Genomic DNA, 18,563 nt, shown 5'->3' with positions numbered 1-18,563 from the left:
ATTATCTCATTTAGCTGTAGCTTTTATAAACAAAACAAAAAGACTTATTGACCAGTTGTTGATCCAGGGACCCTGCGGTTGTTAGTCAACTGCTTTCCAGCTGAGCCACAGCCCACACACAGAATCCACCTGAAAAAACGCTTTTAGATGTGCAGCTCCACTAACATGGAAAAGTCTGCAAAAAGAATGGAAAATTACCAAGCTAGTACCACTACATGTTTTTAAAGCTCGGTTGGATGCTACAAAATCAGATGCTGTTGGTACTTGTACTTGTGGTTAAATATGTAAATTGTAATCTCTGTACATTTTGCTGTATGATGTCCTTTTGTTGTTCTGTTGTTTATGTCTTCTTGTGGAACCTACTGCTGCAGGTCTCCCTTGAAAAAGAGATCATTGATCTCAATGGGATTTTACCTGGATAAATAAAGGTTTTGAATTGAATTGAATTGAAAACTGTATTCTATTTATTCCTGTATTTATTCATGTTTTTATTCCTACATTTATTTATGCTTTTATTTATTTATACTTATGACATGTTCCGACCTGTCACCGGGCCCGGGTACAGGAGGGGTAATATCGTTCTTATTATACATGCATGGGTATTATGAGCGTTGTGGTTCAACCCTTCTAAAGCACATACACACACCCTCCCGGTCCTCCAGATGGCCAGTCGGTGCCTGCCGGTGAGCGTGGAAGTGTGGTCTGCCACAAGCGGGCGACAGGAGCGGGGCTGTCAGCATCAGCTTGTAGATGGTATTTTAAACTCGATGCGCTCTGAAACTACGGGGCGGCAGAGGAAAAAAAATACACATGCGTTAATCGCGTTAAAATAATTAGTGGCGTAAAGATTTTTTTATTATCGGTTATCGGTACCGCCAGGGCTGCGCTTTGTCACCAATCCTGTTTGTAATATACATGGATCGGATTTCGAGGCGTAGTCATGGGGGAGGGGGTCTGCAGTTCGGTGGACTAAGGATTGCACCACTGCTTTTTGCAGATGATGTGGTTCTAATGGCTTCATCGGTCTGCGACCTTCAGCACTCACTGGATCGGTTCGCAACCGAGTGTGAAGCGGCTGGGATGAGGATCAGCACCTCCAAATCTGAGGCCATGGTTCTCAGCAGGAAACCGATGGACTGTCCACTTCAAGTAGGGAATGAGTCCTTACCCCAAGTGAAGGAGTTCAAGTATCTCGGGGTCTTGTTCTCGAGTGAGGGAACAATGGAGCGTGAGATGGGCCGGAGAATCGGAGTAGCGGGAGCGGTACTGCAGTCGCTTTACCGCACCGTTGTGACGAAAAGGGAGCTGAGCCAGAAGGCAAAGCTCTCTGTCTACCGGGCCATTTTCGTTCCTACCCTCACCTATGGTCATGAAGGATGGGTTATGACCGAAAGAACGAGATCGCGGATACAAGCGGCCGAGATGGGTTTTCTCCGCAGGGTGGCTGGTGTCTCCCTTAGGGATAAGGTGAGAAGTTCGGTCATCAGGGAGGGACTCGGAGTTGAGCCGCTCCTCCTTCGCGTCGAAAGGAGCCAGTTGAGGTGGTTCGGGCACCTAGTTAGGATGCCACCTGGGCGCCTCCCTAGGGAGGTGTTCCAGGCACGTCCAGCTGGGAAGAGACCAAGGGGTAGACCTAGGACCAGGTGGAGGGATTATATCTCTTCGCTGGCCTGGGAGCGCCTTGGGATCCCCCAGTCAGAGCTGGTTGATGTCGCCAGGGAAAAGAAAGTTTGGGGCTCTCTGCTGGAACTGCTACCCCCGCGACCCGACCACGGATAAGCGGGAGAAGATGGATGGATGGATGGTTATCGGTATCGGTATCGGTCTTGAGAAGCAGGAAGTTATCGGTATCGGTTTCAAAAAACCAATATCGTGCATCCCTAATTATTAGTTATTAGAAAGTAGTTTGGAAAACTAAATCCCCAACAGGATCTTTCAGGGGCTCCATTTCTCCTTCCTCGTGCCCTTTAAAAGTCTGATGACCCTTCCAGTCCGTCCTAGACAATGTCTGGGTTTTACACTTTGTCAATGTGTCTCACTGAACACTAAGAACAAAAGGTTAACCAATAGACGTGGAAAAAAAGAGAGGAAATTAAGCTTTAGTCCTTCCCACTGCATTTCATATATTGACAGCCTGTTGTGTGTGACTGTGTGTGCAATACAGCTGAAAGTGCTAACTAAAAACCTAATTACTGCGAAAAAGCATGAAGAGAGTTAAGTGTATCTCAAAGGTCTGCTCTGCTTTGTAGCTGGTCAAGATGCAGTTTGATCAGCATTAATTTTCTCTGTTCAATTTAAGGTTAAAGGCTTTAGAGGCAAGATAAACTTCTTTGTTTTACCTGGCTATTGATAGGACCAAAGTTATATTGAGTTAACTTTGCTGATTATATTATGTGTCACTCACGCTTCTCAAAGAGAAAACTCATTCACGTTGTAGTTGTGAATAATAGGATGTGATAGAAAAGAGGATCACAGTTTAGTGATTGGTTTAAGGTTTTAAAGTGTTGTGTAATTTTGGGTTTGTGGTACTAGTTTTCATTGTGAAGTCTGTTATTTGACCTGCTTTGTATGCTGGTAATACTGCAACATCAGCAACCCAGAGCATCAGTGAAAATGTGTGATCATCTGTTATTGTTTTTAATATTATAATAATAATATATTTTATTTCTATAGCGCTTTTCTTGAACCCAAAGACGCTTAAATATTCCATCAAACTACTCACACCTCTAGCCTTAATGTCCTCTTTCAATTTGTGGGAGTGATGAAGAGGACTGATTGTGATTTGTCCTTGAACAAAAAGGATTTTATTTTTTCAGATTGGACTGGCATTGAGATCCCCGGAGCCATATTGCTAACAGGCCTTTAAGTGACAGCCGTACCAAAAAATCAATTTGGGCTAACAACAGGGCAAATTTCCAGATTTGTGTTAATGCAAGATGTATCAAATCAAGTAACACCCTGTGGGCCTGAACCCCGCTGAAGCAAATCTCTTTATCCCTGAGATTGTCTGACCCACAGCAAACAATAAAAGCCATAAATCAAGCCTGTCAAGACAAATGGTGCATCCCCCTTATATCTTTGATAAAACAGATACAGGTGGCATTGGGTTCATCTTATTGTCAATTAAGAAGGACGTTGTTACCAACAGATGGGGCTTCTATATGGTTGAAAACAAAGAAACACATTGATACGCACACTCGCATTGACATAAGTGATGACAAACTGACTGACTGATGGGGTTTAATGTGATTATTCCAAATGTGTTTTACACTTGAGGTTCACAAATGTAGAGAGGAAAAAAATACCTTATCTTCTTCAAGAGTCTAGGGGCCTATGATTTTACTCAATGCAGAAAACACAGATGGGGAGTAGCAAATTGATAGCTGTAATTCGCATAAACAACTGGAATATAGCAACCCAGTCTCACGGCATTTCGTGTTATAGTCACGACCCGTGACTATAACACGAAATGCCGTGAGACTGGGTTGAATATAGACAGTTCATTTGGATTTGTCGAAATTTCCCACTTGTAAATTGCAGTAAGATATACTTCAATTGAGTCAAGTAACAGCTTAACAGCAACAACTTTTAACAGAGGTACACAATTCGGCTCAATTATAATGTTCACAGATAAAAATTGTCGTTGGCTAATCAAGATTTTACCACACACAACATTCTAACGTTAGCATAAACCTATGACATTTAACTTTGAATTAATTAGCCTAATGGTTAGTTAGCATACTTTAACATCTGCTTGTAGCTTAACAATGTTGAAACTACTGTAGGAAAATCAACAATACGGTTATGCTTCCTGGTCTGGAGTCCAACCGCCTTAAATCGTAGCAGATATTGGGGCTGCAGTCGAATAGTCCATTTAGCTTAGGAACCTTCCTAACGGAGTGAAATGACCCGGAAGTCCCTCAGTGGCAGCCATGATAAGTGCCGTTCGAATTCTCTAGATCAGTGATTCTCAAATGGGGGTACGCGGACCCCTGGGTGTACGTTGGGGTACTGCAGGGGGTACGTGAGATTTAAAAAAAAAAAAAGGTTAATTAAAAAAAGAATCTTAGTAAAATAAGTTAAATAGAAAACACAATTGTATATAAAATATTCCTAGAACCACCAAGGGGGTCCTCATATAAACATGTCAAATGTGTGTATTGTATTTTATAGTTTTTCACAATAACATATTACTTACATTGAAAAACTCCTTGGAAAAATCTGTTTTATAAAAGTGTTATGTTATTTTTTTTCATGCATACAATTAAAATATCCTTAGTTTGTTTTAATGCATACCACGAAGGAGTTAATACATCACTATATTGTAATTATTTATATAGGCTTTTTCGATAAAAAATGTTCGGGATCGGTCAGGGGGTACTTGGCTGAGAAAATGTTTCAAAGGGGGTACATTACTGAAAAAAGTTTGAGAAGCACTGCTCTAGATGATAGGAAAAAAGGTTTCAAACTACCTTTATAACCTTAGGAACCACTGGACCTCCCTCACCGAAAGGAGAAAATGCTGCCCCACAATGCCTTGCAGCCGCAGCATTTGCCGACACTCAACAGTCGGCCGTTCACGGAAACAAACGATTATGACGGAGAAATTATATCATGAAAGTTACGGTGCTGGTAAGTTGCCAAAGTGCTTTGTTTTGAACGTTCATCAGTTTTATAATCAAAAAGAGAAATATGAACGTTAGTTTTTACTGAAATGATCAAATAAAGTCAACATTTCACAGTGTTTACTGAGCTGTGTGGGGTTTGTTTAACTTTTAAAAGATGTTTGAATGGTGATATACACAGTGATAGATGTTAAGGACTAACGTTTATAATAAATACATTTGTATTGATTTTAAGATCTTTTCATACAATCATACGTATTGGGATCATTTGTATTAATGTGGAGGGAGAGGGTGACGAGCATAAGTTTCACTTTCCTTTTTTATTTCAATTCCAACTCTGGTCATGAAGAATATGTTTCTCTGTTGTCCACGTTCATAAAGCATAAAACAACAGCATCAGAGCACGGTGCAGAGTCTCTAGATGAGTTTACAGTAGTCCCTCGTCCTTATTAAACATCCATGTTGTAGTCCGCCGTATAGAAAACTGTAGTTTCCATAGTTTCCCCACAGCAGCAGACGCACATTCATGACGTCCGCTGGCGCATCATAAACACGTCAGATAGTGAAAGTGCAGTCGGATTCTCTAAAGTACAGCAGTCTCTTCTCCTAAGTCCTTTTTAATTCTCCTATCCACCATCCCTTAACCCCGTGACGTTTCACTCAGAGGTCAAGGGATAGGAGATAGGGTTAGAATTTAGGAGCTGATTTTTGGGCTATTCGACTGCAGCCTGGGTTTATTTTCCTTTTTCGCCATTTTGCCCGCCAAGGGCAGCCATTTTGCGGGCTGTTTTTTTTTTTACCTTTTGCACCATAGTCCGACTGAGAGTGTTCAAGTGCCAAAAAAGTGACGTGAGTGCATACTCTCTTTTGACCACTACTTGGGGCTTCATGCTTGGTAATTACATGGCCACGGCCACACACACTTGACAGGGAGCTGCTAGCTGGCGGGTATGATTAACACTAGCTTGCCTTCTGGTTGAGTGTGCTCTCATCACAATGAGATTGCTGTAGCCTCTTGTTAACCCTCATTGTATGAAACAACCCAGTGGCTCACCTTCAAGCATACTTATCAGCCTCTTATTCCCAAACCTCCCTCACTAACCAAAATGATGTCTGTATGCGCATGTGAGTGTGAGTGTGTATCCTTGTCCCTCTCACTAGCTAGGAAGTTAGAAGCAGCATCTCAGAGAGTGCTTCAATCTCCTCTCCCTCTAACTTGATTATTAATTACAGTCTGCCTAGCTGACCACAGCCCAAACACTGTCTAACACTGTTACCAAGGAGACCCAAAGTCATTTACGTACAACATGCAGGAAACACAGATTAAGGCACAGCACAGCGGTTGCTCAGATGTTTTGGTCCATTTGTGTCCGTATCACAGAAGCCCTGAAAAGCACGTTTTTTTGCCAGTTGGGAAATGTATTTAAATTGTTTAGATTATGATTTAAGAACTGGTAAAAAAAAAAGAAGAGATATACCTTTTATAGCAAAAGTGCTTGGGATCCTGGTGCACTGCCTCTTGTGGTGTATAACAAACAAATAATCGTGACTTAAAGAAAAAAAAGGTTTTTCAAAGATGGAAAATGTAAGCAAAAAGATCCTGGCAAATATTTATTTCACGTTGCAAAATATATCTACATCTAAATTCAAAACATAGGATAGGAAACAACTAAGATCAGACTTAGAAAATAGATCTTAGGTTACTTTGTCTATCCTTGCTATTTAAGTATTTCAATTATCCTGAATGCCAATCAAACGGTAATCACGTCAAATGTAAGTGAGAAGTTCTAATTTTTAGGTGACAGCTTTGCATAATCTCAAAAGTAACCCACTAAACACTAAAGATGAAACCCATCATCAGGTTGCAAAATCATAAGTTGATCAAAGGGAGTGCATGCCAGAAAGTCAGTCATGCCTGAGCTGCAGGGCTCTCAACAGTAATCAACCTGGAACTGTGCCTGCAGCGAGGCCGAGGGACATCACTCTTTAAATGGGCTTGTTTGTGTGTGTGCTTGTGTGGAAATGGAGAGCAGATTAGGTACTTGCCAGCAGCAAAATATAGCAAATTATGCTACACAAGGGTTTCCTGTTTTATCTTATTACTGGCCATAATACAAATACACGGTATTCAAAATCATTATTAGCCTTCAGAAGATCTTTACATCTGGCAATAAAGACATTCTTGTAATGTTTTGCTTGAGATAAGCATTGGTTATATCTTACTGATGGCCTGGAATCTGTTTGATTGTCACACATGTACAGCATCATGTGAATGATGGTGGTCATTTTCCAGAGTATAATAACCATTGTGAAGTGTTATGGAGTCTGACAGCTTATTTTTTTAGAACTGTTTAAACTAGCCCAGTGTGCAGCTTTTAAACAGTCTCATATTCCTTCAACATTAAAGGGCCCATGTCATGCTTTTCCGGTTATTACCCGTCCCCTTGTGTGTTATGAAGGTTTTTATGCATGTAAACGGTCTGCAGAGTCAAAAACCCTCAAAGTACACCCTGTAGCGAGTAAAACTCTAACACAGTCTATGCTGCCCCAAAACGCCTCGTTGGAGATTTCCCATTTTCCATTGTTTACTTCCTGGGTACTGTGACGTGTGAATACCCAGAGGCCACACCCTCTGCCAGACTTTTACGAAAACAAAGCTTCACAAACCTTTCAGCGATTCATGCCGGATATGTACAGCGTAGAGCACTGAAGAACGATGCTGTTCCTACTTTGTTTGGGCCAGCGGGAGATTCGGGTACACAACCTGTAAGTATTCATTGTTGTTTGAGTATTTATGATGTTTAAAACAAACAAGGTATCTACCACGACTGTTTAAATGGGTAAACGTTTTTCGGGCTGCTACGTAAATTGGGATCGCGGAGAAATGCTCTCTGCAGACCCATGCTCACAGCGTTATAAACCTTTTTCTTACTCAATATCAAGCCACATACTTGGCTGTGAGTGTTTGTGTGCGCTCAGGACAGGCCCGGTTCTACGGGGGTGCATAAGGGTGCATTGCACCCTCAGTTGAGTCGTTATGCACCCTCATTTGAAAAATTAAAAGTGAAAAAGAAAAGAAAATGACAAGTGCAAGAAGAAGAAGAAGATGAATTTAGTTTAAATAAAATTGTAATTGTGGCTAAATAACATTGTCTGCAGCATTGATTTGGTCAATTTAAATGGTAAGTAACGTTATTATGTTAGGTGTGTGTGACCTGTGCCGCTGCGCGTTTGTCATCTGCAAGGTGCTTACACAGCAGTCAGGGATGGACATCAGAAAATGGTTAAAATAACCAGCCCTTATTGCCAGCAGTAACACTGCATCTACTGCAGATAATAACAGTTCAGATCATGGGGACATTACGTTACCCGCGGCCACTGTCATGGACACTAACGCCCGGCCCACGGAGGCGGAGCAACCGCAGCCGTCTTCGTTGCCCCAAACACCGCCACCCCTCAGCGGACCGCAAGTGCCAGAGGACCTCGGCAAAACAGAGCCTGCCCAGGTATATTTAAACAAGTACCCAACTCGCCTGTACAGTGGGGTAAGGCGCTCATTTTGCAGCTCATGGTTTCAAAACAGAGATTGGCTGGAATATTCATGTTAAAAAGATGCCATCTTCTGCTATGCATGTAGACATTTCGGTTCAAGTAAGTCAGATGCCTTCACCACAACTGGCTACAACAACTGGCGCCATGCTAGGCTACGTGATAAGGGACTGGGAAGGCATGAATCAAGCAAAGAGCACATAGATGGGTGGGGAGGACCCCCCTAGAGGGTGTTCGGTCCACTCCCCACTTATAAAAATAGCACTTTACCACTGCACCCTCTCTAATCTCAGATGCAGTCATTTTGTTCTGGAACCGGGCCTGGCTCAGGATGAGTTTCGCTTGTTCTCGCTGTATCGCCGACCCGGAAGCCTGTCCGCTCCTCGCAGCAGATCGCAGCAACGAGCCTCGCAACTTCCCGACCAATCAGAGCACACTGGGCTCACAGGGAGGGGGGGCAGGAGCTCCAACAAGCCGTTTAGGACAGAGAGTGAATACCGGTGAATACACATACTTTACAGAGATGCTGTATGAGAAACCAATGTGAGTTTGGAAAATTGCACAGTATAAATCTATTCTAGTAGACCTCAACAATGGAATTATGATCAGTAGAAATGGCCATGATATGGGTGAGAATTCAGTTGTTATAATGACTCACCCAATATGGCTTCTTGACTGCCAACGACAAATGTTATATTTATTGCTCATAAAAAGCACAGGTGGTTCTTAGGTAACTAAGAATATAATTTGTGGCCTCAAAGCACTTCTCTGGCTTTTTTTTTTTCTGGCTTTTTTTTTTTTTGTTGTGGTTGTGTGCTGATTTAAAAAAAATCTCATGTAAAGTGGTGATTATCTGAAAAGTATCAAGCTGTGCTGATTGGTATTAAAAATCCTTTGATTTAGTCCCTTCAAAGGGCTTTTTTAGGTGGGATTCTGTTATTTTGTCGGCCCCCTGTTGAGTTTCGAACCGATTACAGTCAAAAACAATATGCTGATGGAGATCAAATTATAGATATAGGAAGTGAACACATTGGGAATACCTGATGATGGCAGAGGAAATCAAATGTAAGAGAAACAGAGATGGTTAATTCAGTTTGTCCTTTTATTTCTGTCCACACGGGGGAGTGGATGGGCGCATTGGACTCAATTATACTTCTACACCATGACAGATGGAGCTGCGGGGGTTGTGGGGCGGTCTGTGGTTTCCCCGTTGGTAAGAGGGATTAAATGCTAGAAACTAGGGGAAGGGGACCCTTATCTATAGAAGGGGAGGAATAGATGGATACAGAGCACACCCATTGGCTGTGAACGCCAGCCAATGGGTGTTGGAGAAGAATAAAGCGACTCCACTGGTGATTAAAAAGTCTCATCTATTAGGAGCATGGGGGAAGGGAGCCATAAAACAAGGGTTAATGTGTGTTGAGTGTGTTGGTGGTTTTGTACTGGATGAATGAACAGAAGCAATCAATGAATGTGGTATGAAAGACCCTCATAAATCTACACGTGTATGTCTGTTTAAGGCACAATTGTATGATTCATAACACAGACAAATAGTTGCCATAAATATTCATGTATGTAAGAAATCATGCCGTAATTAACATTAAGTCATTATAATAATGAATTAACTTTTTGTATTCCTTCCTCTTGGTGTATTTCCAAATGTTTAATATCAGCTCTTTTCTTTCTTTCCTCTGTTTCTCTTACGTCTCCTTTGTCTTGGTCTTGGTGAGGTAGCTTTTGTAGTAGAAGTTACTGAAGAGAGCGATGAGGCTGAGGGAGTAGGCGAACACAGCCATGTTCATGGAGTCGGGGAAGTCACAGTCAGCAAACAGGTTGTAGGTGGTGTGGATGGTCACGATGAAAAACTGGAGCTGAGAAAAGACAAGCAGACAGACAAAGAGTGAGAAAAAAACATTTGCGTTACCAAAATATGTGAAAAACATGACTAAATACAAAGGGAGTGACTTTAATAAGGCCATTGAGACTGGTGGACACGGACAAACCTGGCAACCTAGAAGAATAGGGTGACCTTCTCATTCAATTCCGCCTATATAGAGACATAAAACTAAGTTATTTGATCAGAAAAAGCCAAACAACGCCACAGAAAACTGTACTGAGGAAAACCTGACATCATAATTAAAAAATATCTCTTTTCTGAATATTTGTAACACACACCAAGAGTTTTGGCGAGGCAATAATCACAAAAAAAGGCTTGAACGAATCTGATTTTGTTGGAAAAAGACAACAGCGACTACTATTTGTCTGTTATTATCGTAATATATACTGTAGACCAGGGGTGGGGAACCTTTTTCCTCTCAAGGGCCATTTCAATTTTTTCAACATCCTCCGAGGGCCGTACAAATTATTGACCTCTGCTTAAAAAAACTAAAATCACAGCCAATTCATTTCGCCTTTTAGAATGCTTGTTTTCTGAATGGAGATTGGGTCGACCAGGCTAAGCTAACGTTGTATATGCTCACTCCACACTCATAACAACGGCTTACAGACATAAATAAACCAGCGACTGTATTCGCCATGACACAGACAGTGCCGAGCCGTGCGGGGCCCGTTTTTGGTTGCGTTTCCACTTGGCCTAGTACCGACTAGCGGGTCCTAATTCACAGTTTTTCTGGCCCCATAAAATCGTGGTTCTAGGGCCAGGAACAACCAGGCTGAGTCGGGCTGAGCGTGCTAAACTCGAGAGAGAATCGCTGGCAAGGGGGCTACAACAAGATGAACATATTTTACCGTGATTTAATTGTAATACACGTTTCAAAATGATGCCGAATTAACAACATACTGATATCGGATAGTAAAAACCATGAATTAATGCTTTGACAAGTCTGCAGACAGACGGCAGGCGAAAAACCCTTTTAAAATGCGTGTTTTCTAAATGGAGCTTGGCTAAGCTAACGTTATATATGCTCCGACCGTCCACACTCACAACAACGGCCTATACAGACATAAATAAACCAGCGACTGTATTCTCCATGACACAGACAGTCTGTGGTTTGTACTTGTTTAACTTTTGTCTAGTTTCTGAACAGATCGTATCTGTCCCCGGCTGTTTGAAGAGCAAGCATGGGAAACAAAAGACAGCATTTACCTGTTTGCATCCAGCTAGCCATGCCTTTCTGGTGTACCAGCTACGTGAGAAGCCTCGTTGATACGTTTTGTCTTTTTCACGAGCTTGCTGCGATATATACAAATCGGGTTGGTCCGGTCCAAGGTCTTTAAGTATCAATTTATCTCCCAAACTTCTCCTTTCGAAAGGATTGGAGAGTAGCTCTTGCACGGAATTGGGTGTGGACCTCGGTCCACACCCAATTCCAGCGAGTCCGGCGACTCCACCTGCACACGAAGCCATTCTCATCTAACTACTGCGTCACCTTGGTCACTCACGAGTCTAAAAAACAACTCACGTCAATGCACGTAAGCAACGTGGGCGCCAACGTGAGCGCCCTTCGTGACCAAAATATTTGACGGCACTGATTGGCTGAAATTATGTTTCGGCGGCACAGTTTACTATTGAGACTTTTGCAACGTGCTGGTTGCTGCTGTTTGGCTCGGGGGCTCCTTGCACGGCGCCCGGTAATGATAAACTAATGCCACGGGCAAGGCCAGGCAGGAAACATGTGACTTATCAGTAACTTTAGACATTGTAACACAATTTTAAACAAGATTTTATTGTAGATTATACATTTTACTGATACCAATTGTATGATATTTACCTTGTTCATTAAAAATAAAAATATAAATATATATATATTTTTAATATTTTTTATTTAATTTATTTTTTAATATTGTTTTTGTATGTTGGGCGGCGCCCCTATGGGCCGGTCGCCACTGGATACATCTCTCAACACCTATATGAAACAGAACTGTAAGCAGATTTATTTTTCTTTATGGACATTTTACAAATCACTCCCCTTTCAAACTGTATTCTTGTTTATTAATAATAACTTTTTTTTACTGTCATATAGTATTTTATACCTGTTTACTTTATTATCTTATTTTTTTTATAATAATGATCATATAAAGATGTGCCTTTACCTCACTGGTTGGAGAAACAGCTTCTTATATTCGTTAGCATAGCTAGCTAACCAGATGCTAATAACAACAAAGTTATTGACTGTATGATCAGTGTGACAGATGAACAAATCGCCACTGGGCTTTCAACTAAAGACAGACACGCAAAAACTGCGGCATGTGTACGGTTCATTATGGGTAGGCTACTGCAATTTTTGGAAGTGCCGGAGCGGTGTTCTGGTGCTCTCCGTCAGCACTACAGTACACCCCTGTCAGACGAGACATATACCACGTGATGACACGTTAGGCTCGTGTTGTGTTGAAGGACCCTGACCTTGGCCAGGAAAAAAAGGCACTCGCTTGTTTAATTTTTTTGCGGTCTGGATTTCTTTCAATTTTTCTTTTTTGCCTGTGTTTATAAATTACCTCGAGGGCCGTATACGGCCCGGGGGCCGGAGGTTCCCCACCCCTGCTGTAGACTAATCTATATCCATATGTTACATAGTATGAGGTTCTGGTCCTTGCCAAGAGTACTGTTTATAAATTAACATCATGAACGCATCCATCCAACCCACTACACACACACCTCCCCTTAAAATGTAATCATAATTACCACTCATAAATACAAAAGACCCAATTTACTAAAATATCTCAGCTTCAGTTTACCAAATTGTGAAGCCAACTGTTATATTAGGCTTGGGGGGTCACCTCTAAGGTCAGTACAATTATTGTTATATAATGGCGGTCAGTCACCATACTGACATATGCTGCAGCTATAGAAGGGAGAAAGAACCTAAATGATGCATTGTCTCCTTATCAACGCTATAAGAAGAAAACAGATGGTCCAGTATTAGTTAATCTGTCTAAATATGCAATCAGAACAATGACAAACCAAGCAGGGGTAGGGCTTGTCAAAGTTGAATCTATAAGCTTTCTTGGACATACATGCAACCAGAAGTATATGGAGGGAACAACTTTTCACATTACAAGCAACACCATTTAACATACCAGCTGCTAAAAATGCTAGATTTTATTGAGACTTCAAACTGTCCTTGAGCTACAGGTGTAACGCTCCAACCCAAAAAGCACCTCAAATGATCGGACGCTATTATGCCAAAACATAAAAGAGAACTGATCACTAAAATCACCCAAGTGGTATTCCGAGAAGCATTTGGCCACATTAACATATTAAAGTGGTTGATTTATAGCGATTGATAGAAGCTATAAATAAATGTAGAAAGGAAAAAGAGAAGGAAGGCTGAGGCAAAGTGAACATAAGACTCAATGTCACACACATGCTAACTAAGGAACATACTGACCAGTTGCAGAGAGGTGAGGTAGCGCTTCCACCAGAGGTATTTGGTCATGCTTGGTCCAAAAGCTGCCAATCCGTAGTACAGATACATCACTACATGGACCAGGGAGTTGATCAGACCAATCAGGAAAGCTGTGGATGGATACACAGGAAGAGTATTACATATAATGTCCTTGAGTATGTTTTCTCTTGTAAATTGTCTTGAATTTGCAAACAATGATATGACTTTTCTGTGAGACTGGGCTTGTTGGTTGGCGTGTACTCACACTGGCCACCAGCCACATATTTAACCCCAGCCCACCAGTTGAAGATCATTGTGGTGTGATGGTAGACATGAAGGAAGGTCAGCTGACTGTTCTTCTTTCTCAGGATAAAAAAGATCTGAACCATACAAACATAAATGGTTTTAATGGTTATAGATGGAAGGACAACAATACATACGTCAATTTATTTGGGAATTATTTTCACTTCTTTATACTCACAGTGTCACTGAGCTCTATTACTTTTGAGAAGTAGAACCACCAGCATACCCTGGCCATCTGCCAAACAGAATAAAATATGTTAGCAGTCTTTTGCACTGGATTTTTTGTTGAATAAAGTATCATGAACTAAAAAGATGTACCCTCGTGGCCTGTGGGCTGTCACTGTAGTCGACTGGCTGGCACAGGAGACTGTATTTGGCCAACCAGGAAGAGGCTGTAAACTGTAAACACAAAAGCTGCTTCACATCTCTGCTTTCTCGCTATCAGCCGAAAAACATTTGATCCCATGTTGAACTAAGTACAGGGCACATAAATACTGTGGTATCCCTTAAGATTAACATGTGTCTGATAGAGTGCTGACAGGCGGACACGGTCCTCGCATTCATAACATTAGTTTACAGATGTACCTCATAGAACATGTAGGCAGACAGGCAGACCATGGAAAAGTTGTACACTATCAGGATGGGTTTGAGGTTGACTGGCTGCCTGTTCTTCATCAGCTTCGGCCCCAACCATATAATGAGCAGGTAGCACAGAAAGATGGAGCTGATAGGCACAGGAGAATAGACCAGAGGCCAACTGTCTGTCCTCTTGTCTAGACAAAATAGAGAAAACAAGAGGAAAGCATGGATCAAACAAACACGTACAATGTCTTATATAAAGATTTGAAGATATTTCATTAAAATATGTGAGCAATTAAAATTGCGAAATTAAATACTTACCTCCATTTCCCAGAATCCCTTGGTAGAATAATTGTAATTTCTGCCAAATGGCGAGAGCATGGAAACCCTGAGATGGACACACATGAGCAAGAGTCTTTAGCTAGTACAGTAGGTACAAAACTAAAACACTGTTGATAATAACATTTAGGATATTCCTTTAAAGCCAGTAATTGAAAACATAAGATTGTATTTTTATTTAATTTACATTTTAGTCAAATAATGTATTGACTGAATCAAGGCTTCAGTCTGCGCAAACTTCATAAAAAAGTGGGAAAAAAGGTCCCCTATAAATCTTGATACAAATCACAAAACAACTTGTACGGTCTGTTGAAAAAATACAAGTGTAGGCACAAAACATATTATCTCAAAAACGACTGACAACAATAGCACCCCTCTGCAAATTTGATTAAAGCACTGGATTATAATTCAAGGATTATGTTCACTAATCCAAATTCATCTCTTGATAATGGATAATAACTAATAATCCCCTTGATGAATGACTGCCTAATGTGGACGACAGGGTGATTAATTTTCATTTATGATTATTAACATACAATAGTGCTGCCATCTAGTGTTGTCAGATGGGAAGTCGACAAACAATCTTCCGCTCTTCATCTTCCTTTATTTGAAAATGTGGATTTGTTTGGGGTGGTGTCTGGAGTTAAGCTCCCCCTCCTGGTTTTGTTACCTAAATCAGCTGAGATTAGGTTTTTGTTGCCTATGGATATAGAAATTCAGTCAGTCTTTGCTATTGTTTCTGGGAATTATAATGGTATTAACATTATAAAACTACACTCAAATTACACTTGATATGTTTTGAAGGTTATTTTAATTTTATTTTGAACACAAATGTAATTGAATACGGTATATCAAAAATGTGTACTATTGCCCCATAAAATTGTATTCTGTGGAAGAGGCTTAGATACAGCATTTGGGGATATAAAAGAACATTACAGTACTTTTGTCATTGTTGTTGAAGTAATTCAATAAGTGTACTTATAAATAAGTAATTATAACATTTCAAAAGCTTGATGATTTGAGATGATGATGATTTCATTGGAAAACACTCTGGCAGGTAGATCATCTCTGATTCAGTACCTCTCTTCCTAAACATCACAGTTTAGAAGTATTTTAAAAGAGCATGCATCAGCAGATATTTTTCCTCTTCATGCTAAATACTACACCCGTGAATCCCATCACTTAGTACTGTATTGGTAGAAGCAGCATGTTGTGTGGACAGGGATAAGTAGTTAATCTTCCCCAGGTGCCTTATCTTAGGGATTTCGAGAGGGAAATCCCTGACATGGCCAGGCTTGTACAACCTGCTGAGGTTTATCCAACAGTTTTTAGAACTTCGGCGTTGTTAAATCTCAGGAAAATAATATCAAGACAATATAAAGGAATGGGAATTGTAGAAGAATATAAACAAAAGGGGTTCAATCATCATACTAAACAGCCACGCCATGCGATCTGTTTACAAGAAGCCTGGTGTACAGAGCTAATACTGCTTATACAATCTGTGGTTAAAACAGTGATCCTACATGCAGGTTATCATTGGAAATGATGACTTTTGCTTGAATTATTTATGATCAAGAATCACAAGAATCACCATATAGTTAAAATATTTGTTGCAAGAGACTTTCTTTAGTTTAGTAGAGCTTTGAAAAAGTGGCCTTACCTTCATTCTGATGCCGGCTGTTTGCTGTCCTCAGTCTCTCTCAGTCATGCTGCATCTCAGCCGCCGTTAAGCAGGTAATCCTGTGTGTGTGACTGCGTGTGTGTGTGTGTGTGTGTGTGTTTGTGTGTGTGTGTGTGTGTGTGTGTGTGTGTGTGTGTGTGTGTGTGTGTGTGTGTGTGTGTGTGTGTGTGTGTGTGTGTGTGTGTGTGTGTGTGTGTGTGTGTGTGTGTGTGTGTGTGTGTGTGTGTGTGTGTGTGTGTGTGTGTGTGTGTGTGTGTGTGTTGGAGTCGATAAATAAAGCTGTGATGCACTCTCCGGGGAGTCTTATGTTAGTGTTTCATACATCAAACCAGTGCTCCATCTGTTCAAAACCAGTCTCCTACAGCCAGAGGAGGAAGACGCGCAGAGCTCACGAAAACAATAGAAGGAAAAGTAATGCGGTACCTTGACGACAAATACAGCGACCCTGTAAAAGATGAACTCTTGGACATGTCCTCACTGGTTGACCCAAGGTTCCGCACAACCTACATTGACCCAGACAAGGTGGAACCAGTCAAAAAAAGAGCTGTTGCTGAGATGATGTCTCTACCTGCTCCTGCCAACAACAGTACACCACAGCAGCCTGGCACGGCTGTGCAGGTGCGCCAAGAAGATGCACAGCCTCCACCCAAGAAAAAGATGACTTTAGCGGCCTTCTTCAAAAATAATCCAGTGTCATCTCCCAACCAGTCAGAGGCAGAAAAAATAGAGACTGAGCTGAAATCTTTCTTATTGACCCCTGAGGTAGACCCAGACACCAATCCTCTTGAGTGGTGGAAGCGCCACCAACCAAATTTTCCTAGGCTAAGTGTCCTGGCAAAAAAATACCTCTCAATCCCAGCAACAAGTGCAGGGTTTTCAGTGTGGGGGGGGGGGGGATTGTTACATGCCACCGGGCATGTCTAAAGCCAGAGGTGGTAGACAGGCTTGTCTTCCTGGCTAAGAATGTTTAGAAAAGAGGATATTCAAACTAAAACAGCACAACAAAAAAACACCTTATGCTCTCATGCACTGATAATTAATGCTGTTGAATGTTTTGTTGGCACTTTATCAGAACTACTTCCAATCTACTAATAGCAAGATGTTCAACTTGTGTTTAAAGAAATATTGTATGTTACATTTTATGTTATGTTACATTTTCACTGTTTACAATGGCAGGGCCTGCCATATTGTCTTTTTGGCTAGTTGTTCTTGATTGCACTTTAACCCCAAGGGGGAAAATCAAAATACAATTTTTTTTTGGAACAATTACTTTGTCATCTGCATATGAATTGGGGGGGGGGAGAAAATCGATTTAAATCGTAAATCGGATGTTTTGTGAAAAAATCAGGGATTTCTTTTTTTGGCCATATCGCCCAGCCCTAGTGTGTGTGCGTGACTGCTCCTTTATTCTAGCATAGCAGGTCAAGTGCTACCAGTTTGATTGCAATCTATTAGATTGACAACTTAATTTGATAGTTCTTATAGGAATGGGAACATGATTTTGAATGACTTATTGTAATTATAACATTATGTGAACCTCTTGGCTAAACAATGGATCTTATTTTTCTTCCTAAGATTTCAAAAAAGGTGATATTTTTATATATATTATAGAAAGAATTGGGCACAGTTTGACCCTTGTATCATGCAAATGCTGATTGCATACTACAAGACTAGATTCTGAAATGCATCCTTAGGGAAAAGTATGTTCTCCTTGATACAGTCCCAGTGTAAAACGCATTTGAAGCATAACCCAAAGTGTATGGCCGAGTTTGGGTTAAACAGGTATACATAATATACACTGTATATCTTGGAGTTCTTCCATGAGATTGCGAACTTCAGACTTTTACTGCTCCAAGCTGATATGCCAGATAAACGAGTTGTAACCATTTTATCATCTCATCCTAGGAAAATAACACAGTTTCCAGCTTTTTAGTTTGGTTGGGGATAGCATTACTGTGTTTTCCTGCTACCTATGGTGTTGGGTTGGGTGTTGGGCATTATGAGAACATTGGCAATGGGCATGCATAATTGACATTTGCATTTTTTATTTTGCATTATTTTGTTGGGATTTTTTGTCTCTTTTAAGTTGTTTTGTGTTCTTAAATTATTTGGTCATTTTGTCGTTATTGGTAGCTGCACTGG

At 40.9% G+C, this 18,563-nt stretch overlaps 1 protein-coding gene across 1 annotated transcript; it reads right to left on the bottom strand.

Moving 5' to 3' along the window:
- Positions 1 to 9,874: 9,874 nt before the first annotated feature.
- On the bottom strand, positions 9,875 to 16,406 carry elovl8a (ELOVL fatty acid elongase 8a). The gene is made up of 8 exons (XM_034227172.1): positions 16,401 to 16,406; positions 14,723 to 14,789; positions 14,408 to 14,595; positions 14,141 to 14,221; positions 14,001 to 14,057; positions 13,785 to 13,899; positions 13,523 to 13,650; positions 9,875 to 10,045 (listed from the first exon to the last, which is right to left on the bottom strand). Exons 1-8 carry the CDS (start codon positions 16,404 to 16,406, stop codon positions 9,875 to 9,877), a joined length of 813 nt encoding a protein of 270 aa, XP_034083063.1.
- Between the last annotated feature and the right edge of the window lie 2,157 nt (positions 16,407 to 18,563).

The sequence above is a fragment of the Gymnodraco acuticeps genome, unplaced genomic scaffold (assembly GCF_902827175.1).
Source record: "Gymnodraco acuticeps unplaced genomic scaffold, fGymAcu1.1, whole genome shotgun sequence".
NCBI classification, from domain to species: domain Eukaryota; kingdom Metazoa; phylum Chordata; class Actinopteri; order Perciformes; family Bathydraconidae; genus Gymnodraco; species Gymnodraco acuticeps.
Note: the sequence above shows the minus strand (reverse complement) of the source record. Positions and strands in the feature narration are given on the sequence as shown.